Source organism: Dasypus novemcinctus, chromosome 24 (assembly GCF_030445035.2).
Source record: "Dasypus novemcinctus isolate mDasNov1 chromosome 24, mDasNov1.1.hap2, whole genome shotgun sequence".
Lineage (NCBI taxonomy): Eukaryota > Metazoa > Chordata > Mammalia > Cingulata > Dasypodidae > Dasypus > Dasypus novemcinctus.
In genome coordinates this window covers 35,901,644-35,929,299 of record NC_080696.1, presented here as the reverse complement: position 1 = coordinate 35,929,299, position 27,656 = coordinate 35,901,644, and the positions used below count along the sequence as shown (strand labels likewise).

Genomic DNA, 27,656 nt, shown 5'->3' with positions numbered 1-27,656 from the left:
CGAGCCCTCGCCGCGGCCGGCCGCCATGGGCCCGCGCCGCCGCCGCCGCCTGCCGCCGGGGCCGCGCGGGCCGTGAGCGCCATGGCCGTGGCCCCCGCGGGCGGCCCGTGCGCGCCGGCGCTGGAGGCCCTCCTCGGGGCGGGCGCGCTGCGGCTGCTCGACTCCTCGCAGATCGTCATCATCTCGGCAGCGCAGGATGCCAGCGCCCCGCCGGCCCGCCCCGGCCCCTCCGCGCCCGCTGCGGGCTCCAGCGACGCCGACCTGCTGCTCTTTGCCACGCCACAGGCGTCCCGGCCCACACCCAGCGCGCCGCGCCCGGCGCTCGGCCGCCCGCCGGTACGGACACCAGGGACGCTGGGCCAAGTGCGCTGGCGTTCCCCCGCGCCGGCCCCGGCGGGACGCAGCATTTGGCCTGGAGGCAGCGGGGGCGCGGGGAGGGCTGGACTGAGGTGCCCGGACTGGGCAGTGCAGAGCCTGGGTTGAGCCTCAGGACCCTGCCCCGGGGTGCTGGGTGACCCCGGGTCGGTCCCTGTTTGCTTCTCCGTGCTCTTGGCCCCTTCCTAACCGGAGCCACTTGAGAGTTAGACTCGGTGATAATATTGGCCCACGTGTATTCAGCTGGCGCTTACTGCATGCCAGGCCTTTGGCTGAGCCTTTGGCGGACTTCAAGCCATCTAAAACCCACAACCACGCTGCGAGCTCGGTGTTGTCACTGTGCCCATCTGACGGAGGAGGAACTGAGGCTCAGAGAAGGGAAGTGACTTGTCCCCATCACACAGCTGGCAAGTGGTGAGGCTGGGATTTGAATGGAGGCCTGCTGGCTTCACACCAGAATGTGAGCTTGGGTAGTGGGCACGGGCTTGCCTGCGGAGGAGGATGGGTGGGTGGTCCTGGGGTTGGCCGTTGGGGAGCACTGGGGAGACTCTCCTTTCTGCCTTGCTGATGGCCTGCCAGGTGCAGGCCTGGCCCTCCAGGCCCCTGGGGACAGGCCGCCTGATTGGGAGGCCTTCCCTGCAGGGGTGGGGCGGCTGGGCCAGCTGCTGATCTCCTCCCTCTGCCTGTCCTTCCATCTGCTACCCTCCACCCTCCCTGGCCCTGGTTGCCATGGAGCCTCATTAATCAGGCAGACAGATCCCTGCGCCCCTGTGGAAGGACCGGGTGCGCGGGCCTCTGGGAGCTGAAGGGGAGACCCCCAGTGCCAGGAGAGAGAAGTTGTCTCAGGGAGATGCCCTAATACAAAACTTTCCTGAACAACAAGAGGCTGAAGACCATTTCGGACTGGGGGGGCCCAGAGGAAGCAGCTGAATTACAGTGGGAGAAGGGTGTGGAGGCCTGGAGCTTGGACCCGTGGGCTGTGGGACAGGGTGTGGAGACCAGTTTGACTGGCACAGCCTGTAGGTGAAGGTGGGGCGCAGGCAGGCAGGGGCTGGCCAGGCAGGATGGGGTCTCAGCAGGGGGCTTGGAACCAGCAGGAGGGGCGAGGCAGGCCCTGGGCAAGGGGGTGGAAGCCTTGCTGAAGGAGGCAAGGGTGGCAGCTGGTCCCTGAGGCATCCCAGAAGCCTCCCCCAGGCCCCTTGGCCCTATGCCCAGTGCTGCCTTCCGGAATCACCAAGATGCTAATAATAATAACAATAGCAGCACCATTGTTTTGAGAGTGTTTTGTATGCAAGGCTCTGTGCCAGGCACTTTACCCAGATTACCTCTTTTAAACCTCTCAACAGCCTTCCCCTTTTACAGAGGGGGAAGCTGAGGCCTAGAGACGTCGGAACCCTCCGCTTAGAGTCCTCCAGCTTGCTAGTGGTGGGCCTGGGTGGGTGACCTGAGCAGCGGTATGGCGGAGCAGTTAGCGGCTGGGATGCCCAGGGAGGTCTTAGGGGCCCTTTCTGATGAGTGAGTGGGAGAGTGAATTGCGTGCCAGGGTGGGTCAGCCTTGTTTGCTTCCTGTGCTTGGGTGGCCTGTCCCTGAGGGGACCAGCTTGGGCCTGGGCACGTACCTCCCTCTAGCTGACTCACAGGCACTTAGCAGGCTCCGGGCTGCAGGGACAGGTGAGGTGGGGGGGGGGTGCCATCCTTTACCACCAGTGACATCAAGGACAGCCTCGGGGGGCCTGAGCATTCCATTTGTCCACCAGCTGGTGAGCGAGTGTGGACCAGGAGGTGCTAGGCATGGGGTCAAATGAGGTGCCCCTGCCCACAGTGCTTAGGGGCCAGTGGGCATTTTTCTGCTGGGGAAAGGGGGCTGGCACCATCGTGAAACGAGTTGAGAAACATGGGCCCAGCTTTTGTTCTCCAACACCCCCAGCTCTGTGGGTAGCCACTGGGAGTCTGAGATGGCGCCTCCACTGACCCTTTACATTGGCATTTGTTTGGGGGCAGCTCTGGAACAAACTACCGGCTCAGCTTCTACACCAATGAGCACTTACCAAGCACCTACTGAATACAAGGCTCTGCAAATCAGCTTTTCCTCCTGGCCCTTCCTGTCTACCTCTATCTTGTTGGTGGCCATTAAAAAATAAAACTCTTTTCCTTTTTCTTGTTCAAATAGTGTGTTTATACCATACAGATAAGGCAGCAACCCCTCTTGGCACCCCCATATGCAGAGTTTGCTCCTGAAATGGATCAGTATGTAATAACAGAAACTGAGCCAGAGAAAAAAGATTTCCTGACTTATTTATTTTAATCCAAAAAGAGACCATATAAATGCATTGCCTTACAACAGTGTTATGGCTTGTCAGGGTATCTTTGAGAGTTCTTTGTCCATCTGTCTCAGTCCTCTTGGGCAGCTGTGTGGAATTCCAGGGGCTGGATAAGCCATGGTTTTCGTGGCCCCATCTCCTGAGTAGGAGTTTGAGTCTCAGTTTTTCCACCAGTGAATGTTTTTACCTTGCTTTCTGGTCCCCTGTGCTAGGGTTTAGCTAGAGAGTGGCCACTGGAATGGGAATCTGCTTGTGTCCTGGTCTTAGGGTGTGACATAACCTGCTTTCAGGAGTGGGCAGGAAAATGCTAGGGTTTAGGCCCAGAAGTGGGTTTAGGGAGAGGATAGACTCTGGGCTCATCGGGGCATAGCATCTGGAGTTGGTGCTATGCCAGCTTGTTACGTTCTAATCCTGACTCCATCTCACTTTTGTGTGACCCCTCTGGGTTGCAGACTTGTCTGAAGGTGGGAGCCACAGCTGGAGGGTTTGATGAATGAATGTATGTGAAACATTACTTAGCACAGTGCTGAGTACACAGGAAGCACTTGGCCCCTTCACTCTTCTATTCCCTGGGATGCCCAAGGGAATGGATGAATGTGAATGTGCGTGAGGGAGTGTCATGGGCAGCGTGTGGCAAGGTTCATTCAGCATCGTTTCTTGATGCCCAGGCCCCAGTGCAGACGCTGGGTCCAGGGGTGATTTAGATCAGGGGCACAGGGGTTTTTAACAAGAGGCCCATGAGCTTGAATTGAACTTCAAAAAAACATTCTTGTGGGGACATGTTGGTGTGGGTGTGATATAGTTATTAAATAATATACAGTATAGTGGGAACTTAGGGGTCTGTGGTTTTCACCGGACCGGCAAAGGGGTCTGTGGAACAAAAGTTAAGAACCCATGGTTTAGACCCAGCACCTACCTCTGAGGAGCTCACTGGCTTAGGGTTGAGATGGACACATCTACAGAAATTAGGAGAAAGAGGCAGAGTGCGGGGAAGATGGTTTGAGCAGTTCTGAGGGACAAGAGGTGATGACCTTATTGCAGGGTCAGAAAGACACAAGTGACAGGTTAGAGCCTGTCCACAGAGGTGGAAGCAGTAGGTGGGGAGGCAGACAAGGGCAGGCCAGGTAGGAACAGCAAGGGCCAAGGCTTGGAGACGAAGCAGAGGTTCACATGGAGAAGCAATGGCCGATGAGGTTACTAAAGCAGTGGGCAGCCAGAGAAAGGTGGTAAGCAGGAGCTGTCAGTGCTAAGACGTGAGTTTTGGGATGAGGCCCAGCTGCAGTGGAGATGGGGGAGCGGCTGTACGACACAGGTGTGAAGTGATCGTGGCTGTGGGAACCGAATGTGAGGAGGGTGGTAGAAGGGGCAGAACCAAGGTTCTGGCTCAGGAAGCCCCGCGGATGGTGGAAGGGAGGGTAAGTCTGGTTTGGGGATGGTTTGGGATGCCGTGGAATGTCCAGGACACTCTTGATCCTTGAATGTCTGAACTTGGCCAGAGGGTGTGGAGGGTGAGAGCCTTGGCTTTTGCTCAGACAGTCGTGGGTGGGAATCCTGGCTCTGCCACTTCCTTGGCCTCCCTGGACTTCAGTTAACCTTTGTGAAATGGGGCCGTTATCACTGCCATGCCATAGGATGGGATGAACTAATTCATTTAGAGCACTTGGTGAGCACCAGCTGCTGCCACATTCACAGATGAGGACAAACCAGAGAGAAGAGGTGACTTGCCCGAGGGACCTGTACACTCAGTAGCTTAAAACAACAGGCATGCGTTTGCACAGTTTCTGGGTCAGGAACTTGGGAGTAGTTTAGCTGGGTGGTTCTGGTTCAGTCTCCTGAAGGCTTGATGGAGGTGGGAGGATTTGCTCCCCAGCTCACCCATGTGGCTGCTGGCAGGAGGCCTCAGGCTCTCCCTAGGGCTGCTTGAGTGTCTGCAGGACGCGGCAGCTGGCTTCCCCTGAGCGGGTGATCCCTGAAAGCAAGGCGCCAGTACTCTTATGGCCGGGTCTTGGAAGTAGCATACCATCACTTCCACCACATTCTGTTCTTTAGAAGCAAGTCACTAAATCTGGTTCACATTTAAGTGAAGGAGGGTGAGGCTCCATCTTTTTTTGTAAGGAGGAGTATAAAAAAAATTAAAGATGTTTTTAAACCATCATAGGTCGGTGGTGGTAGAGCTTGGACTTGACTTGGGTCCTCTGCCTTCCATTCTGTCCTGTGGTAGAATTGAGGCCACCAGGCTGTGTCCCCTAGGATCTCCCCTTCATATGCACTAGAGAAACTGAGGCAGAGGGTGGCCCAGGGCCACCAAACTCAGCCAGATGGGCTGAGGTGGGCATCCTCCCACTGTTTTGTTCTGTTTTGTTTTCTTTTGCTGCAGGTGAAGCGGAGGCTGGACCTGGAAACTGACCATCAGTACCTGGCTGAGAGCAGTGGGCCAGGCCGGGGCAGGGGCCGGCACCCAGGGAAAGGTACCCGGGGAGCTCGTACTGGGCAGGCCCCTCTGGCCAGGGCTGGGTTGGGGGTGTGGACAGACATGCCTGCAGACACTAGTCTGCCAGCCTCTGGGCGTGCCCAGCAGGGCAGCTAGGACGGTCGCCTGGCATGGCTTCCCTGGCCTTGGCGGCGGGGAGTGCCTGGTCGGGAGAGGAACGCTAGGGTTGGCAGCAGCCATAGGGCCTCCCCTCCATCATTTCTGCATTGCCAGGGGGCAGGCCTAGCTGGGGGTGGGGGTGGGTGCTGAGGGTTCTGTCTTGTCTGATCCCCCCAGGCGTGAAATCCCCGGGTGAGAAATCTCGCTATGAGACCTCGCTGAATCTGACCACCAAGCGCTTCCTGGAGCTGCTGAGCCGCTCGGCTGATGGTGTCGTCGACCTGAACTGGGCAGCCGAGGTGCTGAAGGTGCAGAAACGGCGCATCTACGACATCACCAACGTCCTCGAGGGCATCCAGCTCATCTCCAAGAAGTCCAAGAACCACATCCAGTGGCTGTAGGTACCAGGCACACCTGCCAGCGCCAGCCTGGAGGAGCTGGTACTGATACCTACTGTGGTTCCCTGTGTCCCCATTTTACAGCTGGGGAAACGAGGCTCAGCGAGGACAGGTGGCTTCCCTAAGGTGCTGTATACAGGAAAGAACACAAATCTTAGATCTCCAGCTCAGTGCAGTTTCACACATTTGTTTGCCTAGTAAACAGCATGTAGAAGAAAATAAGGAGCATTCCTAGCACTCCAAAAAGTTCCTTGTGCCCCTTCCCAATCACTACATCCCCCCTCCACCTCCCATATCCCCAGGTAACCACTAATCTTGCTGCTATTGCTATTAATGAAATTTGTCTGACATAGCAGTTCCATTTCTATTCTTGTTTTATCTCCCCCTCCCACTACCATCCCCAATCATCCTGCCTCCTCTCTTTGGCACATCTACCTTTTCAGTCTTGGGGAGATTAATCCACTTTTTTCACCTGGCAGCATGTCTTGGAGATGCTTCCACGTCTGTACAGCTAATGGCATTCTCGTCCCTTTCTACAACTGAATTCTATGCATGTTGTGTCATCATTTGCTTATGATGTGGTTTTTTCCAGACACCCAGGCCAGGATTTACCCCCATGCCAGTCTGATTTGGAATCCAGGCTCAGCCCTCTGCTGCTTTCCAGATGAGAAGCCCGACCCAGAGAGTGGCAAGGGCCAGAATGGGTCTCACAGAACAGGCAGCCAGTCTTAAGGCCCAGGATTTGTGGGCAGAGGTGCCAGGAGCCTAACTCTCCCCATTGGCTCCCTGCAGGGGCAGCCACGCAGCAGTGGGGCTTGGCGGGCAGCTTGAAGGGCTAGCCCAGGACATCCAGCAGCTGGAGGAGAATGAGCAGCAGCTGGACCACCTGATCAACATCTGTACCACGCAGCTGCAGCAGCTCTCCGAGGATGCCGACAGCCAGCGATATCCTTGGGATGGGCAGAGGGGGCAGGCTTGGCAGGGGGGCCCATCCAGGTGGAATTGGAGTGGCTGCTTGAGCCCTGGATTCAGGAGAGGGCTCTGGCATTGGGGTCAAGTCCTGGCACAGCCATTTCCTTACCATGTGACACTGGATGAGTTACTTAACTTCTCTGGGCTTCAATTTAAAAGAACTTAAAAATACATACTTTTTTTGAGTAGATACCCAAATTGTGTATAAATTTTGGACATGACCACCAACTGACACCAAGATCATGGGTCGAAGTGAATTCCCCATACCAGGCCTGGAATATGTTAAGTGCTTTACTTGGACTTATTGCAGGTAGCCCCCCATCTCCCCTGAACTGCTTGTAGTTAAATGGGTAGAATGGGGAACAGATGTGGACATTGAGGCTCAGGGGCATAGGTAGGTTTTGAGCACCAACTATGTGCTGGACCCTGTGCTGGGGGAGGTTGACTAGGCCTAGGTGGGCCCTGCTTTGTGAGCTGTCTGGGTGGGTGGCCCCCAGAGGTCAAAGGCCATATGGTCCTTGACTCTACCAACCCTGGCCTATGTGACCTGCCAGGACCTGCGCAGCATCACGGACTCTGCAGATCAGATGGTCATGGTGATCAAGTCTCCTCCCGAGACCCAGCTTCGAGTCATGGACGACCTGAAGGTGAGACCAGAACTCCAGGCTTGGCTGGGCCAGGCCAGGCTGGGGTGCAGTCACCTGAGCCTCAGTTTATTCCGCCTGTTCCCTCTCACCCCCTGCAACCTTCAGGTCTCGCTTAAGAGCAAACAAGGGCCTATCGATGTCTTCCTGTGCCCCGAGGAGAATGCAGGTGGGAGCAGTCCTGGGACAACTCCATCCCCGGGGGCAGCTTCTGCTGAAGAGGAGGATAGAGTGATAGCTTCTGCCACCACAGTGCCACCACCATCACCTCCACGTTCACCTCCTGCCATGGATCCTGGCCAGTCTCTGCTCAGCCTGGAGCAAGGTGGGTGAAGGGTGGGTGGAGGAGTGGGGGGACTACGGCAGAGCCCTTCTCCAGGGTGGGCGGTGGGCCGGCATGACTGCCCTCTCTGTCCTCCCTGCCGGACTGTCCCCGGCCTGTGATGCTCCCCCATCTCCTCAGAACCTCTGCTGTCCCGGACGGGTGGCCTGCGGGCCCCCATGGAGGAGGACCGCCTGTCGCCGCTGGTGGCAGCTGACTCGCTCCTGGAGCATGAGCGGGAGGACTTTTCCAGCCTCCTCCCCGAGGAGTTCATCAGCCTGTCCCCCCCCCACGAGACCCTTGACTACCACTTTGGCCTCGAAGAGGGCGAGGGCATCAGAGACCTCTTCGACTGTGACTTTGGGGACCTCACTCCTCTGGATTTCTGATGGGGAATAGGGGGCCAGGGTCTCCCAAGATGCCAACCCTCTCTGCAGCCTTGGAGCCCCCTGATTCTGGCCATCTTCCTAGCTTGATTGGAAACATTTAATTTATACCCTCTTCCCCTAGTTCCAGAAGCTTAAGCTCTGGGGTCTGGCTACTGCCAGGAGGCTGAGTGAGCCAGGAAGGGAAGAATCCTGTGTTTGGTGTGTGTGCCTGCAGCCAACACGTGTGTACACGGGGTGATGTGAGGTGGGAGCATGTGTGAATGCGTATGTATGTACCGGAGAATGAAGGTGAACACGTGTGTGTACACTGAAAACACGCCCCAGTGTGTCCACATGTGTGTGCATGAGTTCGTGTGTGCGTGTGGTGGGGGCTCTAACTGCACTTTCGGTCTCCTTGCTCCAGGGGCCCCGGGAGGCCCAGGGTGGCCGCTGCCCCCAGAAGTCTGCGTGCTGACCAGGCCAGGAGGGGAGGCCTTGGCCAGCTTGGTTTGCAGGACATTGAGAGCACTTCTGTCGTCTTAAAGGTTTCTCTGAAACTCGAAGCTTTAATGGAGTGTTATTTATTTATAGAGGCCTCTTTGGCAAGCCTGGGGCACCAGCGAAGGGCAGGAGGGATGCGGGGCTGGCGCCCCAATTCCTTTTATCCCTGAGCTGTTCTTTTGCCTCGCCCTGAAGGAGCTGAGGCCTAAACGATTTATTTATTGGAAAAGTAAGGAAGGGAAACAGACTGACTGACTGACTGCCATGGGTGGATGGAGGAGGGGTCCCTCCCCAGGGGATCACTGCCGGGCCCCAGCTTCCCCCCAGGACGGGTTTGAGATGGAAGAGGTGAGTGGGGGGGCTTCCCCTGACAGGTGGATGGGAGGGGTGGGTGAAGGGCTTTCCCCAGCCCAGATGGCAGGGGCCCCTCCTGTGGCATTTGGAGTGCCCCTCCCCCACTTCTTGCTCCCCCCAGCCCCCAATCTGCACTTTGATTCGCCTTCCTAACAGCTCTGTTCCTTCCTGCTTTGGTTTTAATAAATATTTTGATGATGATTGGGCTTTGGGACTGTGTTCTGGGAGCAAATGCAGGGATGGGAGAGGCCAAGGCTGCTGGGAAAATGCCTGTTCTCCACTTCCCTTTTCCCTATCCCTCCCTGCCTGACTTAATTTTATTTGAGCTTCAGAGCCCCAGCGGGAGTAGCCTTAATCAGTTTTTGTCCTTAGAAATTGACCCAATAAATATTTTTGTTGTAGAAAGGGTGATGGATGCCACAGAAGTAGAGAAAGGCTTAAGTGAACTGCCTGCCTTGCCCCAGCCCCATAGAGCCCATTCTGACTGGCTTGCTGTTTATGGACATTTGAAAATGTGCAGCAAATAATTACTGTGGGCTGATGCTGTGTTGGGTTGTGGCACATGTGACCCTTCCCTCATGGGACTTTCTGGGTCTGATGGTGAAGGCTCACAAATGAGAAGTTCAAGGAGGGCTTCCTGGGAGAGGTGGTGTTTGGGCTGAGGACAAATAGGAGTTAACATGAAGAAAATGAAATGCACACCAGTCTGGTTTCACATGGGGCAAAGGCCCTGCAGCAGGAGTGAGCTGGGCACAGAGGACCTGAGAGAAGCCAGTGCGGCTGCAGTTTTCTAGCCACATGGGAGTGGCAGGGTGAGGCTAGAAAGGGGAGACTTGAGTTTAGGTTTTATTCGGGACAAGGTGAGTCTGAAACAGGTGACATGTCCTGGTTACGTTTAAAGGCTCCCTCTAGGGAAGCAGACTTGACCCAATGGATAGGGCGTCTGTCTTCCACATGGGAGGCCCGTGGTTCAAACCCCCGGCCTCCTTGACCCATGTGGAGCTGGCCCATGCACAGTGCTGATGCGCGCAAGGAGTGCCCTGCCACGCAGGGATGTCCCCTGTGTAGGGAAGCCCCACGCACAAGGAGTGCGCCCCATAAGGAGAGCTGCCCAGCACAAAAGAAAGTGCAGCCTGCCCAGGAATGGCGCCACACACACGGAGAGCTGACACAAGATGATGCAATAAAAAGAAACAGATTCCCGGTGCCACTGATAAGGATAGAAGTGGTCACGGAAGAACACACAGCGAATGGACACAGAGCAGGCAACTGGGGGGGTGGGGGGAGGGTGCAGTGGCAGAGGCAGGTGGGGAGAAGGAGCAGTTAAGTTTAAAGGTGGAGGAGAGTAGGTGTGGGGGAGTGGGGAGCTGAGAGTCTGCCTGTGCCCGTTTAACAAGCCCCTGGGTGAGCTTTCTCTGAGCCCTGTCCAGTCCACCTCCATCTCTCCTAGGTGGCTACCATTCCCCCCATTTTGCAGACCAGGACACCCACAGGGCATCACTCTGCAGTTGCCGTGTTTGCTCTGGGTGGTGGGCACACTCAAGCCGTCCGGTGCAGTTCCAGGGCTGCTCGTCATTTCCCTCGCCCATCTCCAGCCAAGAGGGCCCCTCGGGCAGTGGGCTCCCCATCGGGGGTCTCCCGCAGCGGAGCCGCGGGGCTAAACGCTGCAGCTCTTGCCTACCAAGAGGCCGGGCTTTGCACTCATTTGCTGGATGGGGAAACTGAGGCTACCGAAGGGGTTTGCAGAGTGCCCATGACTCGCTGCTGGTTACTCCCCACCCACGGGGCGTCGGGGCCTGGGGGCAGGGCTTAGGGCGGGGGCGGGGCCTGCGGCGTCCGCGCCGGCGCCAAAGGGCGGGCTCTGCCCCCCACCCCGAGCCCACGGCGGCGCGGCGTCGGGAGCCCGGAGCGGCCGCGGAGTGCGAGGCGAGCGGCTGGCGGCGCCATGGCGTGCGCGGGGCTGCTCGCCGTGTGCCTGCTGCGGCCGCCCGCGCCCCCGCGGCCCCCCGTGCCCACGCCCGACGCCGTGCCCGCCGGACACGCGCTCTTCCAGGATGTGAGTAGGGGGCGGGAAGGGGCCGCGGGTCGCCGCCCGGGGGCCTGTCTCAGTTTCTCGCGGTGTCTCTCCAGGTCTCCCGGCTCCCGTGTCTCGCCAGGGCTCTCGGTCCCTCCCAGTGCCCGTCTCAGCGTCCCTCTCTTAACGTGTTTTCCCCTGTCTCCGTGTCGGTCGGTGGCAGTGCCTCTCCCTCCAGGTCTGTCTCTGTCTCTCTCACCGTGTCTCTCTGTCCCGCTAACCCTGTGGTCTCTGTTCCCCTAGGTCTCTTATCTCTTATCTCAATAGGTCCCTCCTTATTGCTCCTTGACTCTGGTTCAGTGTCATTGCCCCATCATCCCAGAGGCTGTCCCGGTGCCTTAACTATGGCAGCCCCAGGTACCCAGGAGCGCCCCTCACTCCAGCCCGGGCTGATCTCCGAGCCCCTCGGGCCCAACCCAGGGGTTACCGGGTCCTACAGTATCAGAGCTACCCACAGTCATCTTCTGTGGCCTGCGGACCCCTCCCGTGAGGTGATGGGTGGTCCTGCAGCCTCCCATAGTTACCAACATGGAGCAGCCTGGCTGGGCTGCAGGCACCGCCCTGAGCCCCTTCCCCACTCTTCACCCCTGCGCTCAGCCCTGCCCTGGCCTCTCATGCCCCCACTCTCAGAGGTACCTGCCAATGGGAAAGGCCGTCTAATGCCCCCCTCCCCACAGTGACTCAGCACTGTGACCACAGCCCTACTGGCTGGAAGGATCCCGACCCTCTGCTTCCTGGATGGGGAAACCAAGGCCTGAGGGATTGGGGCATGTCCAAGGTCACAAATGTAAACAGAGGCACACTAGGGTGTGATCCCACGTGTCCTCATTTCTAACTTAGCACCCCCATTACCTTGATCTACCCTAACCAGACTACACCTGGTTGCTGTGTGACCCCAAGGCCGTGGCAGACCTTCTCTGAGCCAGACTAGGGATTAGATTCATCTTGAGTCTCACTCCCAGAGAAAACAGCAGGGGGGCAGGGGTGACATTCGGACCTGGAGCCTGATGGGGATTCTCTGCCCAGCCTTTGGCCATCCAGTCACTCCTTTGCTAGGCTACTTTGGGTGACCTGGGAGTCTCTAGTCCCTGGGACAGGCAAGGACTGTCTGCTTCTGTTGCCCTTTACCTCTGCTTTTCCATAAATATGACGTCTACCCCCCTCTTTTACCACCCTCCCTCACCCTCACACACATGCCTGCCCAAGGCCCTCACACTGAGTTGGCCTCATAGGAAGCCCTAGCCCTGGAAGGGTTAACTTTACCCAGCCTGCTCCCCCATTGTGCTAGTGAGAAGACTGAGCCATTGACAGCGAGGACTAGCTACTGCCTGGCATACCAGGATCTTCACCAAGCACACAGGGAAACAGCCCAGAGAGGGCAGAGTCTGGAGAGGACCCAGGCCACACAGCAGAGCTGGGGGTTCCGTTCTGGGACAGGTGCCCAGGGTCCTCAGGATGCATCTTGGCCCCTCTCCCCAACCTTTTTCAAGCTGGGACCATGCTAGCGGCTGATGTGTCACACAGAGCTTGCGCTGGGCTCCAGGTATGGGGGGTGGGGGTGTAAGGACCCGGCCTGGAGCACTCCCCACGAGGCCAGACCCCGCAGGAGAGTGAGCACGTGGTGGGACCTGCTGTGTGTTCTTCCTGTACCTCCCTTGCTGGCAAAGCTCCTGCAGGGCTGAGCTGGGTGAGGGGGTGTCGGGACCAAGCTGGGCAGGAGAAAGGCGAGGCAGGGGGCAGGCAGGCCAGCTGTGGCCCTGTTGGGTTGATGGGGGCCTCTTGTTTCCCACTCACAACTCCCACCCCCCACCCTTGTCCTCTAGGTTTTCCGCAGAGCAGACAAGAATGGTGAGTGTGCCCTTCCCTGGGGGGCGGGGTAGGGCAGGGGGCATCAGGGAGTCCCAGGGGAAGGTTGGGGGTTACGGGACACAGTCAAGAGTGTAGACAGATCTTGGGGAGGCCTGAGTCAGGAGACTCAACCAAGGCATCCTTCCCAGAGAAATGTTATTTTGCCAAATTTGGCAGGATGGAGAGGGAAGGGAATGTGGTTTGGCCAAAGGCCCAGGGTGGGAGACTTACTCTTGTGCCCACAGTGATGGTACACAGTGATGTCCTTACAGACACCGGCTGGAGTGGGATTCTTGGTGCCATTTAGAGCAGAGGGCAGCAGAAACCCATGGAGTGAGGCAGGCTGCCCAAGGGCCCAGAGCCTTTAAGTGGTGGGCGGCATGGTGCTTGGTCCCGGGTGCCCCGTGTAAGGGACTTGGAAGGCTGGGGTAAGGAGAGGAGGCCAGTGGGGGCTTCACTCTTTGATTTTTAAAGACATCGTAACTTTCCTTATGAAACAACCACCTGGACCCAGGGGGGCTTAGTGGACACAGACCCCACCTTTGGGCAGGATAAAGCTGGGCCCAGGGTCCAGGGAGTCAGCCCCTCCTGCCCTGGTCCAAGAAAACCTTGGAAGCTAAAGTGGGAGCCCTTGGGGAGCCCAGCAAGCATCAAGGTGCTGCCGGTGAATGACCCGGAGCAGCTCTCACCCCGACTGGCCAGTTAGCCTTGAGCTTCCTTCCTTCCGGGGTCTTCAGGCACTTTCCTGTTTGATCCGCCTCGAGACAAGATCTTGTCCCCACTCCTTACCCCTCCTTGGATCTCTTCACATTGACTGAGACCGTCTGGGCAACCCACTGATCGGGACGTGGTCTCACCTGGATCAGGGCATTCTGTCCAGCAAGGCCTGGACCCTACCCAGCTCCACGCACCCTCCTGTTTGGGGAGAGACCTGCGTTTAGCCAAATCCCACCTTTGCCCATCCCACTCAAGCGCTCTCAGCCTCTTTCACATGCCCCCTGGGACAGGGTTCTTGTCCCTCGTGGGGCAGCCTGCTGCTTCTTACCGAGGCTGCAGCTATTAGGGTCTCATCTGCCTCCCTGCGGCTTCTTGGTGAAGGTTCTGGGTCCTCCCAGAGCACGAGTGGGGCCGGCCAGCAAGTGGGGCAGTAACTGCCCCCAAGTCCTCCCACGTGATGGCTAGGTCCTGCCATGCGCTGGCCATGTCCCAGGCTGTTGTTCATTCGTTTGCTTGGCAGTCATTTACTGAGTTACCTGATGCCGGGTGTATACTGCCCTGTCCCTTGGGCACCTACAGGGTGGGCCCTGCTGCCTTCATTGGGAGCCCTAGCCCCCTTGTCCCCACAGCCATGCCCCCACCGAGCTCAGAATCCATCCCACCTGGCTGAGTGGTGGTGAGAGGCTGCGAGGATTTTGGGGAGCCTGGAACTGGTGGCAGGGGGTACAGCCAGAGATTAGGGGTACCAACTCTGCTCCCTGTCCCACCCAGATGATGGTAAGCTGTCATTCGAGGAATTCCAGAATTACTTTGCTGATGGGGTTCTCAGCCCAGAGGAGCTGCAGGAACTGTTCAGCGGCATCGATGGACATCCCACCGAGTGAGTGTAGAGAGGGAATGACTGAGCCACGGGTGGATGTGAGGCTAGCTCGTCCCCACCCCCACTGTGTCCCTGCTGCCTTGGATCCTTATGGAGGACAGGAGGGGGTGGGGGGAGGCAGGGAGAGGGGTGCCAGGGCTTGGTGCCAAATTTACCCACCACCCACTCTTTCCCCAGCTCCAGCCTTGCCCCCCACACTGCTTCCAGCTGGGACCCCAAAATAGCCAGGCCTGAGTCACCACCCGTGGCTCAGCCCACAGGCATCCCTCCCCATTCCTGCTTCCCACAGGGACCAGAGGGTGGCTGGGGACAGCTGGGGCCCTGCCTGCTTCTACCCATGGATACAGGTGCATGAACACACAAACACCTCCCCACGTGTGCTCCCACATCCAGCCTTGGCACAGACACAGACCCCACCCTGCTTCCTCACGTGGGTGCACGCGTGTCCAGAGCTGTCCCTCTCACTTCCATTCCCCGTAGGATAAATTCTAGACCCTTTGGATCAGTATTCAAGCCTTCTGTGGTCTCTCCTTTTCTGAAACTTGGGCTGGACCCTTTGCCTATAGTATCCATCCCTGTCCCCGTCCCCCCTACCCCCGCCTTGACCAGACACCCCAGTCAAATTCCTCGTCCTTCAAGGCTTAGCTTAGGGAGGCCCTCCTCCAGGAAGCCCTTGCTGGCCTTCCAAGAACAGGCCTCCCCTGGACTTCGCCAGACTGGCTCTCCCTTCCCAGCTGACTCCTCTGGCCCATCTCCAAGTCTGTCTCCAGCTGGCCTGGGATCCCCTTGGAGGCCCAGGGTGGGTCTGACTCATCAGAGAGCATTTGATGTGGGGCAGTAGTTCCTCACTGCTCCCAACTACTTGGCATCTTAATGTGGGGTGGAGGCAGACATCACACAGGCTGCTGTGAGGGCGCCCGTGGGTCTAAAGCCCCAGTTCCAGGTCCAAGGGTCTGAAGGACGCCTTCTCTTTTCCCTGCAGCAATTTAGACACAGAGAAGCTGTGTGGTGAGTAGGCTTGCAGGAGCTCCTGGGCAGGTGGGTGTGAGGAGGGACTGTGGCTGCTCTCCTGATGGGAGAGGAGACGCTGGCTCAGAACATGCAGCCTGTGTGGCAGCTAAGGGCAGGTTGGGTGGGGAACCCCAGGCAGCCAAAATGGAAGCAGTTGGGTGATGGGTGGGGGTGGGAGGTGTCCAGGAACCCCTGAGCACCTCCTCTGCACACAGACTACTTCTCAGAACACCTGGGCGTCTACCGGCCTGTGCTGGCTGCACTGGAGTCCCTGAACCGAGCAGTGCTCACTGCCATGGACACCACCAAACTGGTGAGTGGAGGGGCTGATGGTGGGAGGCCCAAAATGAGGGTGGGGCGTCTGCCATGCTGTGAGGGCCTCCACTGTCGTGGCTCAGGGCCATGGAGCTAGAGGCCTGGGTTCAAATCCTGGCTTTCCCAGTTTCTGGTTGTGCATCTCTACCTCTCTGGGCCTTGGTTTCCTCATCTGTAAACCAGCGATGATCATAGAGCCTAACTCCGTATATTTGTTGTGACAATTAAATGAGAATGAAGGCAGGGACTTTTGTCTGTTTTGTTCTCTGCTCTATTCCCAACCCTCAGAACTGTGCCTGGTACACAGGAGGTGCTTAACACCTGGAGCTGCTGCTGCTGTTTCTTATTGGTCAGACCTAACTGAGGGGGCCGTTTCAAGGCAGGACCGAGCAGGGGTGGGGGTGGCGTGCAGCTACGTGTTTGTGGTCACGTGTGGACACGGGTCCACACAAGCATAGACATTGCTCAGACAGGGTTCCAGGCCCTTGGGTGGGGACTTAAAAAAACTACAAGCTGCCCCTCCCTTTATCTGGTCCTTTTAAGAAATGGCTCTACCTCCCTTTGTCCCATAGCTCTTTTAAGGGGCCTGGGAGGGAGCGGTGAGCAGGCCTGGGGTTATCCCTGACCCCCCATTTTACAGAAGCGTCGACGAGCACACAGCTGGGGACCGGCCTTCCCTCTCAGGTTGCTGTCACATGTGATTTAGTGGCTTTTCAGAGCCATGGCCTGGGGCCTGGCATGGGATGGATGGCCTAAGGGTAGATGAGGAAGGGATCCACATCTGGCAGGGACTTCCATATCTGTGGTCTGGACCCAAGTGGGGCCATCCCCTTCCTTGTTGCCATGGAGACAGGGCCCTGGAGGCGGGTCGCTGCACTGGGGTACTCTGAACTGACACAGGCTGGGGAGGCTTCAGGTGGCAGATCAAAGCAGGGCCCCAGGAGCCCCGCCCACCTCCTCCTGGCCCAGACCCAGGCAGGGAGTGGCCCTTCACCAGCCACGACTCTTCGCATTCTGAAACACTTGAGACTTTATCAGACACTGGTCGCCTCTGAAAGAGCTCCAGCACCGCCCGCTGAGCCTCTGCCTCTGCAGTGCCCCCTCCTTGCCCCACCCTCTGGTGGATCCTGAGTCAGTTGAACACTTGGTGCACCAGATTGGGGCCGCACTCCTGGTACATGGCCCGGGTCATCCAGCGGCGTTGGAAAGAACGCAGTGAGGCCACCATGGAGCCACCGGTCCACACAGCCATGCCGCGACCAGGCTTGGCCAGCAGGTGCGGCCGCAGGGCCCCGTAGCCATGCCGCCGGCACTGAGCCTCCAGCTCCATGTCCAGGCGCTCAGCAAAGCCAGGGAAAAGCGTGCAGCCACCAGCCAGCACCACGGTGTCAGCCAGCCGTGTCCGCAGTGTTGCCGGCACCTTCTGCAGTGCCCGGAAGGCCAGTGCAGGCAGTCCTGGTGCAGCCAGGCCCAGCAGACCCGGCTGGAAGATGGGTTCTGGGCAGCGAAAGCGCTCGCTGCCGAGGTGGATGGAGCAGCCGTTGCCCAAACAAAAGTTGGCCGGATGGTGGCAGGCAGGGTTACGGAGGTCACCCTCAAAGTCCAGCGACACATAGCAGCAGCGCTTCTTGAGCTGTGTGATGGTCTTGCGCGGCAGGGCCTGCTGCTGGAAAATCGGGCACGCTGCCACCAGCAGCTCCCGCAGGTAACGAGACAGGGTGCTGCCTGCCACGTCCAGCCGGAAGGTGGCCTCGTGCCACGAGTGGCCCGCGTAGATGGGCGTGGCGTGGCAGACGCCCGCGCCCGCCTCCACCGCCAGCCCGCTGAGCGCCCCGGTGGAGCAGAGCGCCAACACCGCGGTGCTGGCCATGTGGCACGCGGGCACTGCCAGGGCTTCGAACAGCAGCTCGGCCGCCTTCTCCCGGCCCGCGGGCGGCGCCGATGGCGAGTCGCTCACCAGCACGGGCCACTGCTCCGGGCACACCCGCAGGCCGCCCACCAGCAGGCGCTCCCACAGCCCCTCCAGCGCCTCCCAGTCCACCACCAGGCCGTGCTTGATGGGGTGCGCCCGCGCCACGCCGCCCGCCAGCTCGCAGCCGGGCGCTCCGGGCAGCACGGGCCGGTCCCAGCTGGGCACCAGGCTGGAGCTCTTCAGCACCAGGCGCGGCTGGCTCTCGCCCGCGAAGCCTGCTTTGGTGAAGCCCGAGCCTTGGTCCACCACCACCGCGATGCGGCCCAGCGAGGACCGCCTGCGGTCCCCGCGGCTCCCCGCTACCGATGCCACCTTCCCGCCGAGGCCCCGCCCCCTGGCTGCGCCGCCCCCTGGCTCGAGGCCTGGCCCCGGAGCGTCTGGCCTGAGACAGCTCCTCCGCTGACCGCGAGACGGGTCCCAAATGCAGCTCTGGGCGCTGCCTCCTGGGCAAGGTCCCACTTGTCAGGGCTAGCCTAGCCAAAGGCCATCCCTTTCCGTTCTTGGCTCGCCCTCCGGTCCTGCTGTCCCACCTCTTCCGGCCAAGTGTCCCCTTTTCAGCTCGTGCTTTCGGTGCCGAGGGCCTTTGACTAAAGTGCCAGTCTCCGCTCTGGCCGGGCCCCCGCCCCTCTTCGTCCTCCTCCGCGCCGGGCGTCACCGCCTGTGCACCAAGCCCTCCTCTCTCTCAGGATTCTCCTCTGCTGTGCGCCCCACGCTCACAGCCCTCGCAGCCCTCGCTGAGGTGGCCAGTGAGGGAGCCAGCCTGAGCCTTTTAGATACAGAGAGGCTTTCAGGAGCAGCGGAGCTCTAGGCATGAATGGGGCTTCGTGGCAATGTCTTTAGCACAGACATTCCCATTTGGGGATCCCGGAGTCCAGCCCAGCCCTTGATCCCCAGGCGGTCTCCTGGCACCTCCTACCTGGACTTGGCTGAAGTTGATCCTGGTTGTGGAAATAGTGCTCAGAGAAGAAAGGAGGGAAAGAACTTAGACTGAACTCATTGTGACCTCAGTCCTTAGCAGTGGCTATACTTCCCAACCGCCCCCCCCCCCCCCCGGACAGATCCCTGGCCCCTTCCCCTGTTCTGGGACTGGGACGGGGACGGTGATTTTGGCATCCAAGGGACTGGCCTCATCTGCCCAGCACACTCCATCTGATTCCTCCCCCACTATTTCTGTGGACATGCCCTGGCCAGGTGTGTGGCCCCTCTCCTCCCAGGGCTGGAGAGCCATCAAGATCTATGGCCACTCCGGAAACTTCTGCGTGCTCAGCCTTGAGAAGCCCAGGCAGCCCACGTAGCCTTCCTGGCTCTCAACGCATGGCCTCACATGGTCCTGAGTTCCTGGCTCAGTTCTGAAGCTGACTCACTGTGCAACCCTGAGCAAGTCCCAACTTCTCTCTGGGCCTAGTTTCTTCCTCCAGAAGTTAGTAATAATCCTCACACAGAAAAGAGCCTCATTATTCTCTTTAGGATCATTTTGGTTGCAAGTAGAAGACCTACTCGGGTGAGCTAATGTTAAAATAGGGAGTTTATTTATAGGATCTTATCTGTCCCAAGGGCAAGGGTGAATTTTGAGCTCAGGAACAGACTGGAACAAGGGTCCAGTGGCAGAGCTGTGAGGAACCCAAGATGCGCACTGTCTTTTTTTTTTTTTATTTCATCCAAAGACTGGCTTCAGCTTGGGGATGCTCATCTAGAAAACTTGGCTTCTTATAGTTCCTGAATTGCAGTCCCAGGGGAGGGGCTGATTGGACCAATCCTCAGCAGCTAGGAGGCGTGACCACATTGAGTTATATGGTCACACTGATTGTAACCGTGTGGGCGGCAGGGAAAACTTGGTTTTCACAAGAAATGGAGGAGATGCTATGGGTTGGGCACCGTCTAGCCTGGCGCCAGCATTGTGGATGGGTGTTGTTTGTGTTGTGATGAAAGTATCTTCGAATAGAAGCTGGGCCCATTCCTCTAGAGAGCTTGGACCTGCACCCTTGCCGAGACTGCCCCCAAAGGTGTCTGTCATCCTGACTTTGGCTGCTAGCGTGCAGTGCGAAGGACGGCTGCAGGTTTGGCAGGGCTGGGGCAGCACTAGGGTCTGGAGCCAGCTTTGGGAACCAGGAGAGAGAGAAGCAGCTGGATCCTGCCCACAGAGAGCATCAGGGCTCTCATGGTTGATTTGGGGAAGCAAACCTCACACTTTGGGCAGTATGGCCAGGGCAGGGATGAGGGCAGCTGCCACTGAGACGCCCTCCAGGGCCGCTGCACAACCCATTAATAGGTTTGGGGTTTTCCCTGCGGGTAGTGGGAGCCAGTGAGTGCTTATGAGCAAGCTAGTGAACCTGCCCTGGCCAGATAAGTGATTTGGAAGGAGGCTTTAACACAGTGTGAGGAAGGGGGTGGGACGGAGTAGGTTGGGAGTCAAGTGCTGAATGTGGATCAAGTGCTTTGGGGAAGTCTGGGGTCTTAGGGGCCTGGGAATTACCAAGCAGAATGGGGTAGGGGTAAGGGGATGGAGGTGGGGCCTCAGGGATCTGGGTCTCTCCTCCTTGGTGATCTCACGGGATGTATGAATCTGAGTCTCAGGCCCCACCTCAGTTGACCGTGGGATGACAGTTCCTCCCCAGATTGGTGGCTGTTTGCCTAGGACCCCCTTCTACTTCAGAGGGATTTCTGAATGCTGGGGACTGTTGGGGATGCCAGGCCTTTGCTGGGGCAAGCCCCTCGCGTAGCGTGTCCTGGGTTTGCGCACCCCACCATCCAGGGCCAGGGATCCGGGAAGGAAGGACCAGAAACATCCTCGCAGTTCGGAGTGGGGGATGGGAGTGGGTTCTGATCCTTGTGTCACAAGACAGGGAGGAACATAAAGACAGCCCTGGTTCCAGGTCATGACTCTCGTTCCACCCTCAACACACCCTGTTCATCCTTGCTCACTTTGGGCCTCAGTTTCCCCTCCACCTCCTTCCTGGACTCCGCTGCCCGACACCTCAGACAGAGCTAGCAGGCGCGGGGCTTGCTACGGGGCCTTTATTGGGCTGGGCCCGGGGGCTGGGGGGCCAGGTCGGGGACTCAGGGCCGCGGGCGAGGGCAGCGGCGCGGGTTGCGCGGCTGCTGCGCGGGGGCGTCGGCCTCGCAGTCAGCCTCGCTCTCGGCCAGCAGGCGCTCGTAGAGCCGCTGCCAGCCCTGCGCGGCCCCGCCCCCGGCCCCGCCCGCCGCGCGGCGCCCCTCCTCCTGCAGGCGCGCGTCCAGCAGCAGCAGCAAGACCAGGATCTTCTTCATCTCGCGCCGCTCCGCGCCGTCGCCTGCTCCTCGCAGCCTGGCCGCCGCCGCCGCCGGGGAGCCCGCCGGGGCAGTCGCCGCGTCCTCGCCCGGCCGCCCGCCCGCAGCAGCCTCGGCCAGCTGCTGCCGCTTGTCCAGGGGGAAGAGCAGCACGATCTTGGCCTGGGGGCGGGAGACGAAGTTGCCCGACGGGGGTCGAGCCCACGACCCGGGACCTGCCCAGCCCCCCACCCGGGGACTCTCAGCCGCCCGGGTTCTATTTCTCAGAACTCCGCCCCCTGCTCGTTCCCGGGGCCCCTGCCGACCCCCTGCCTCACGTTCCATTCAGGCCTTCCCTGCCTCTCCCTCACCCAGCCGGGTCGCCGGGGACCTCCGCCCGGCCTACCCCAGGGCTACCTCCTGAGACCCCGCTCTGCCCACACTTATGGGCTCCGTGCCCACCTGCCCGGCCTTGATGTCGGGGGCCCTCGACCACCCCAGGCCCAGGTCCAGGAACCCTGCCCGCTTTAGGAGTGGAGGGAACGTAGCATGTTTGGGGGCTGGGGGCTGCAAGGGGAAGGTAAGGGAACTGTCCAGGGTTCCCCGCGTGGAGACCGCCACCCCTTTGCCCAGGGTTGGAGGAATCCGCCTCCTGACCACCCTTTTTGGGCTCCCAGCTCTCTTCCACCTCCTGATTCCTGGACTGCCTGCCTTCCCTTCTGCACTTCTAGGACCCCGCCCGCGCCCATTTGGGCCCGGGGTTTCCTTGTCCTTGGGAAGGAAGGCTCCTGGAGCCCCTCCTCCATGCCCCTAGGACTTCTGCCCACAAGGCCAGGCCCAGGTATCGCCCCCCGCCCCGGCACTCACGCTCGGCCTCTTCCGTTTGAGGTGACTGAAGAGCGGCTCTTTGCGCAGGGCCTTGTCCGTGTCGCCTGGCCTCTCCTTGCGGGCCTGCTTGGGCATTTTGGTCCTCTTGTGGGAACTGTTGTTTCCCATGGTGGGGCTGGTCACTGCGGGCCGCGGCCCATGCTGCCTCTGCCCTCCCCTCGGGCTGAGGCCCTGCCCGGGAGAGGCCACATTGTGACCTCATGGGCCGACCTCACCGGCTCCAGGGTCCAAGCTCCTCCTGGGGCCCACAGATGAATCTTGGCTCCATTTGCTCTGTCTCGGCTTCTCTGGGTGTCTGCTTCTCATCCGGGTAACTGGGCTGGCGATCACGAATGAGGTGATGCTTGTAAGGTGCCAGCAATGAGTGGAGACGCATTTCGGAGGCTTTGGGTTTGAATCCTGGTTCCTATCACGTATGCTGTGTGATCTTGGTCGAGGTAATCAACTTCTCTAGGTCGTCAGTCTTTTCTGCAAACTGGGATCAATTAGGGGTCCTGTAAGGCCTTCTGAGGATACAATGAGATTCTGGTGGAAGAGTGCGTGGCACAGAGTGGGTGCTTGTGTCAGCTGGGTTCTTGGCTTGCAAGGAACAGTCATAGTTGCTGAGAATGACCTCGCCCCATCACCCTGAGGTGGAGCCCAGGGGGCATGGTCCAGGCATCTGCCTGCCCTCCACAGGGGCGCCCCAGAGGCCCCACCTCACTGCGTGTGGGGCGAGGTCATTCTCAGGACATCGGACTTGTTGGAGGCACACGTGTGTGGCTTCTTCGTGTTTGACAATAAAAATTCTGACAGTTCTTGTATTGAGAGCTTCTGTGCCAGGCACTGGGCTGGAAGGAATTAACTTCTTGGAGCCTCTAAGCAGCTCAGCGAGATGGGTATTATCATCCCCATTTTTATAGGTGAGGAAACTGAGGCACAAGGAGGTGAAGGGAGTTGGTGAGTTTCTTGGAATCCCAAGATGGGCAGCACAGGGCCCGGCACGCGGTGGGCCTCCCTGTCACCCCACTCGCCTCAGGAGTTGGGGGGTGCTGCCCGCGTAGGCTCAGGTCAGTGCTGGAGTATGTGCGTGTGAGGACAGCCATTCAGCTGCCTTGTATCCACAGCTCCTAGTACCAGATGCTCAGTAAATGTTTGTCGCATGCATGAGTGAACCAACATGGACATTATGAATTTGGGGCCACAACATACTACCATTTTGTGTCATGGGTCAATAAAACTTGGCCCGTGGACGCCCTGTGACCTGCCTCCCTTCCTCGCTGCCCCCACCCCCGCCCGTCTCTCCCCTCTCCCCCTTCTCCCCCAAGCTCAACAGGAGAGGGGGCTGGGGTTCTCCATCCCAGCAAATGCCTCCCTGCGAGTTCGCCTCCCCACTCCCGGGAGAGGAGGCCAGGCCCGCATCCCTCTGCTTTCTACCTTGCTGCCCTTCTCTGATGGGCAAGGGCGGAGGACCAGAGAGACCACCACCGACTGACTCAGAAATACCTGCCCCGAGGCGGGCTGCAGACCCTGCCCCTCTGCCTCCAGGAGTATGAGGCGGCCTCCAAGGTGGACCAGTTTGTGACGCGCTTCCTGCTGCGGGAGACGGTGAGCCAGCTGCAAGCCCTGCAGAGCTCGCTGGAGGGGGCGTCGGACACCCTGGAGGCCCAGGCCTGTGGGCCGCGGTAAGAGAGGGGGCCTTGCCCACCTGCGGGCCCTGCACGTGCCAGCACGTCGTCCCCACGTTCCAAGTCCCTCAGCCTTCAGCATGTTCCTTTGCTCCATTGTCCTGGAGCCATGTTCTTGGGAAGAGGCCCCGAGGGCTTGAGAGGGGGTGGCTGACTTTGAGGCTGGGCCTCGCTGTCCCAGGGACCCCAGTCCTTGGCCCCACAAATCCGGGGGCAGCGGGCTGACCCCCCACTCTCCCTAGGCCAGGTGGAGAGAGTGTGGCGGTGCAGAGCAGGCCCCGTGGCGGCCGGCGGGCAGGGCGCAGGGCCCCAAGGTGCATCACTCGGTCACCCACCTGGTCTCCCGGCTCCTCTGACAGAGGTGTGGCCTGTGGCGGGGCGGGAGGCCTGGCTAAGGGGGGTCCCGGGGGGGCACAGCCTCTCCCACGCCTCCATGGCCCCTCAACTTGTCCGAGAGGCCTCCCAGCCTGACTGCCCCACAGGCACCCCCTCCCCAGGGCGGAGCTCAGAGGCCGAGATGCAGTGGCGGCTGCAGGTCAACCGCCTCCAGGAGCTCATCGACCAGCTCGAGTGCAAGGTGAGCGGCCAGCGCCCGTGCCCAGGGGGGACGACCTTCTTGGCATCTGCCCCAGCCAGGCCCAGGCCTGGTCCATGCTCTGTGTCCCTCACAGGCCCCCCGGCTGGAGCCCCTGCAGGAAGAGGAGTTCGCCAAGGGGCCTGACTCAGTGAGTCCAGGAGGGCCTGGCAGGTGGATGTGTGGACGCAGGGGCTGCTGGTGAAGCGAGGAGGTTTGCAGTGCCGACTGCTCACCCAGCCTCTGCGTTGCACATACGTCCCCTTGCCCAGCTTCTGTGGGCAGGTGCCAGAGTCTGGCCTCTGCTCTGTGACCCTGCGGAAATCACTGGCCCTCTCTGGGCATCACTTTTCCCTGCCTGCTTTTCTGAAAGCTGGGTCTGGTGCAGTGGACAGGGCAGTTGGAAAAGCGGCACACTGTGGGGAAGGTGGGATGGTGGCTGGACCATGGTAGTGACCTTGGGGATCGGGAGAGGAGGGTGGGGGTCAAGGGATATTGGGGGTGGGGCAGGACCCCAAGGCCAGGGTAGGTGGAGGCTGGTGCAGGTTAAGGAGGGAAGGGTCCCGGAGGCCATGGCCAGTGCCTCGCCCCATGCCTTGCCCCACCCCAGCACACTGAGCTGCCTCTCTTGCCAGCACATACTCATGGCCCAGAGGCAGGTCCAGGTGGCAGAAGAAACCCTGCCGGACTTCCACCGTGCCCTGTGCTGCTACGTGGACTTCACGGGGGCCCAGAGCCATTGTCTGCAGTGAGTCCTGGGCTGGCTGCGGTGTGGGGCCAGAGGCAGTGCGCGGGGCAGGGTGCTGGGGCTCCCGTTAGACACCCTGATGGGGTGGGCAGCAGGGGTGGCAGCTCCAGGCCTTGCCTACCATCTCTTTTGCCCCACAGTGTGTCCACCCAGAAGATGCTGGGCAGTGCCTCCTTCACCCTGTATGAGTTCTGGCGGGATGAGGCCTCCTGGAGAAGGTATGAGTGATGGTGTTACCCACTAATTTTTATTGCGCATGGGCCCTGGAGTCAGACAGCCATGGGTTCAAATCCTGCTTCTCTTGCTCACTGGCTGTGTGACCTCCACTGAGTTACCTGACTCCTCTGAGCCCATGTCTTCCTGTCCAAAATGGGGTAATAACAGTTCCAGCCTTGTATGGGTCAAACAAGATGATGTGTAAAGAGCTGAGCATGGTGCCAGGTACACAGAAGGAACTCAATAAATGTTCACTGTTCTCACCGTGTGCCACATCCTATGCCAAGCACTTTGAGTGTGTTGTTTCATTTCCCATACCAGCCCAGTGAAGTAGACACAGTTGTCCCCATTTCACAGAGGAGTAAACTAAGGCTTAGAGTCAGAATAAGGGATGACTGGGGTCTGAACCCAGGCAGCAGGACTGGGGCAGGCGTGGGGAGCCCTTAACCGTGGGGTCCTGGTCGTCAGTCCACGCACCCCCCGGCCCCCCAGGCACCAGCAGTCTACCTGCAGCAAGGCCTTCCAGCGCATGCTCATCGACTACCTGCAGGCCCCGGACACCCTCACCACTGTGTCCTTCCCAGGTGCGCTACCACCCCCACCCCTCTCCACAGCCCAGGGACCGGGGCCAGGGAAGTGGGTCCCTGATGGCCCCTGACCCCAGCCTCTGACCTACAGCCTCCTGGTGGATTATGAATAATAACTGAGCCTGGCCTGCTCAAGCCAAGGACCCCGGGCCCTGCCTGCCTCCTCTGGAGCTTTCTGGACTGGCCAACTCAGCACCAAGGCCTGAGAGACAAGACCAAGGACGCTGCCTTCTCCTAGACCTGGGCCCTGGCTCTTGGAGGCCTCCCCGGCCCAGCTGGTGATGGTCTCTCAGCCCGGGGACCAGGGACTGGGCTGCTGGCTTTCTAGTTATTTATCAGCGTGTTTCATTGTGGCTTCAGCCGCCGGGACACTCTGGTCGCCTGGGCTCAGAAGGCCTGGTTTCTCGTCCCTGCTGTCCTACCTTGCCATGTGACCCAAGACAGGTCCCTCTTCTCTCTGGGCCTCAGGCCACCTGACTGTCTAGTGGGTGCCCTGTTTTCTTCCCTCTGCCTTGGAGCTGGGGCTTCTATCCCTCCCCAGCTGGTGGCAGAGCCAGGGCTGATGCTCAGGGATACCCCACCCCCACCCCGAACCCCAACCCCAGAGACCAGGCCGGACCAGGCTGCGGTGTTGGGTAAGGCCCTGGGTATCCCCGTCACTCTCCCAGGCCAGCAGGCTCCAGGCTTTTCCAGCACTCGTAGCTGGACCAAAGACCTCTGGAGCTTCCTGGGTTGGTTTGCATGTCATTTGCCTATAATTTGCATGCTCCTATCCCACCCACATGTAAGGCACTTTAGGAAGCCCCAAGATGACCTTGCCAAGTAGCAATAATTTGGTCCCAGAATCACTTTGTGTCCCCAGGGACCTCTGAACCCCACCCAGCACGGAGGCAATAAAGGCAGTGGTCACCCTGGCGTTGCCTCCTCTTTCCCTCTGCAGGAAGGCCAGGCTGTGGGGCTGGCGCGCGCCTCAGCCCAGAAGCTCAGCACAGGCGCCTCTTCTGACAGTTGGATAAATCAGTGGGTTTTTATCTCAAGGCCCCACGCTTGTAGATAATCCAAGTTTCCTCACTCCCTGGTTCTGGGGTCTTGCCTGGGAAAGGAGAGTGGACATGGTCTCTGCTCTCAACCCTCCCCGGATCTGCTGGGGGTTCTAGCTTCGGGCCCTTCCTCCCCAACAGAGTGTGATGTGGAGTTGGGGGCAGAGCCCAGAGCCCTATGTCAGGAGGCCTGGGAAGCTGGGCCTTATGTCCTAGATAACGTGGCTGGGTTCCTGTGAGAAGACCGTGCTCCAGAGCCGCCTCCGCACACCTTCCTCGTCCCCTGCCAGCCCCCTCCCCAGCACTCACTGGCCCTTCCAGGCTGAGCTTTGTGCTGCCACTACCACTGCCAGCTGTTACGGAATGGTTCCAGGAGACTCAGCCCCAGTGGGACCCTCCTGAGCCATCCTGGGGCGGGGAAGGGACTGGGGGCTGGAAGGGAGGTGAATAGGGAGGCAGGCTCTAAAGGGGAAGCCCCTGGGCTGCGGGGTGCTCTCCAGCACCCCCCAGGCCTCCCTGTGGGCAGAGGACACTGCAGTGTGCCGCCCTGAGGAGAGGAGGAAGCCCAGCGGGGGGCTGAGGCCAGGCTTGAGGGAAGAAGGGCCCGAGGTGAGGCTTGATAGGTGGAGAACCTCGAAGGAGCTTCGTCCTGACGAAGCCATGGTAAGTTTTAACAAACGGTGTTCTCGGGTGCCCTGGCAGTGCCAGGTCCTTGCTGGGCACTGGGGCATGGCCAGGAAGGACGGCTCAGGTGGGACCAGCCCCAGCCTGGGATTCCAGGCAAGACCCTGCTCTGAAGCTTTCCCAGTGGGCTCTCACAGGAGCTCAGACCCGTGGAGACACGCAGAACTCCCTTCCCCCACCAAAGACCCCGCGCAGTGCCGGGCTGCCCTCCTGCGCCCCCGCTTCCCAGGCCGCTCTCTTGGCAGTTCCTCGAAGGGGCTGCTGGCCTCAACCACGAGGCCCTGAGGCTGCCTTAAGATTTGTTCCTTGGTAGGGAAGAGGCCAAGCCATGCGCTTGCCTTCTG

General features: G+C 59.7%; 3 protein-coding genes across 5 annotated transcripts; 2 read left to right on the top strand and 1 right to left on the bottom strand.

The window, feature by feature from the left end:
• The first annotated feature begins 13 nt into the window (after positions 1-13).
• E2F1 (E2F transcription factor 1) lies at positions 14-9,046 on the top strand. Its single transcript, XM_058287353.2, has 7 exons — positions 14-336; positions 5,074-5,164; positions 5,464-5,683; positions 6,477-6,629; positions 7,189-7,303; positions 7,409-7,625; positions 7,764-9,046. The coding sequence occupies exons 1-7, from the start codon at positions 82-84 to the stop codon at positions 8,009-8,011; spliced, it is 1,299 nt and encodes a 432-aa protein (XP_058143336.2). The 5' UTR covers positions 14-81; the 3' UTR covers positions 8,012-9,046.
• A 1,680-nt stretch (positions 9,047-10,726) lies between these two features.
• On the top strand, positions 10,727-26,502 carry NECAB3 (N-terminal EF-hand calcium binding protein 3). 3 transcript variants are annotated; one of them, XM_071211641.1, is made up of 13 exons: positions 10,727-10,901; positions 12,743-12,767; positions 14,256-14,364; positions 15,347-15,372; positions 15,591-15,688; positions 23,324-23,460; positions 23,706-23,824; positions 23,946-24,040; positions 24,135-24,188; positions 24,673-24,785; positions 24,926-25,003; positions 25,494-25,585; positions 25,680-26,502. In XM_071211641.1, the coding sequence occupies exons 1-13, from the start codon at positions 10,791-10,793 to the stop codon at positions 25,706-25,708; spliced, it is 1,086 nt and encodes a 361-aa protein (XP_071067742.1). In that variant the 5' UTR covers positions 10,727-10,790; the 3' UTR covers positions 25,709-26,502. The 3 variants fall into 3 exon arrangements, with proteins under 3 accessions (XP_071067742.1, XP_058142897.1, XP_071067743.1); XM_058286914.2 differs by having other exon boundaries at positions 10,738-10,901; positions 23,961-24,040; XM_071211642.1 differs by lacking the exon at positions 25,494-25,585 and having other exon boundaries at positions 10,738-10,901.
• ACTL10 (actin like 10) lies at positions 16,703-17,560 on the bottom strand. The gene has a single exon (XM_058286915.2). It carries the CDS (start codon positions 17,558-17,560, stop codon positions 16,823-16,825), a length of 738 nt encoding a protein of 245 aa, XP_058142898.1. The 3' UTR covers positions 16,703-16,822.
• Positions 26,503-27,656: the final 1,154 nt, after the last annotated feature.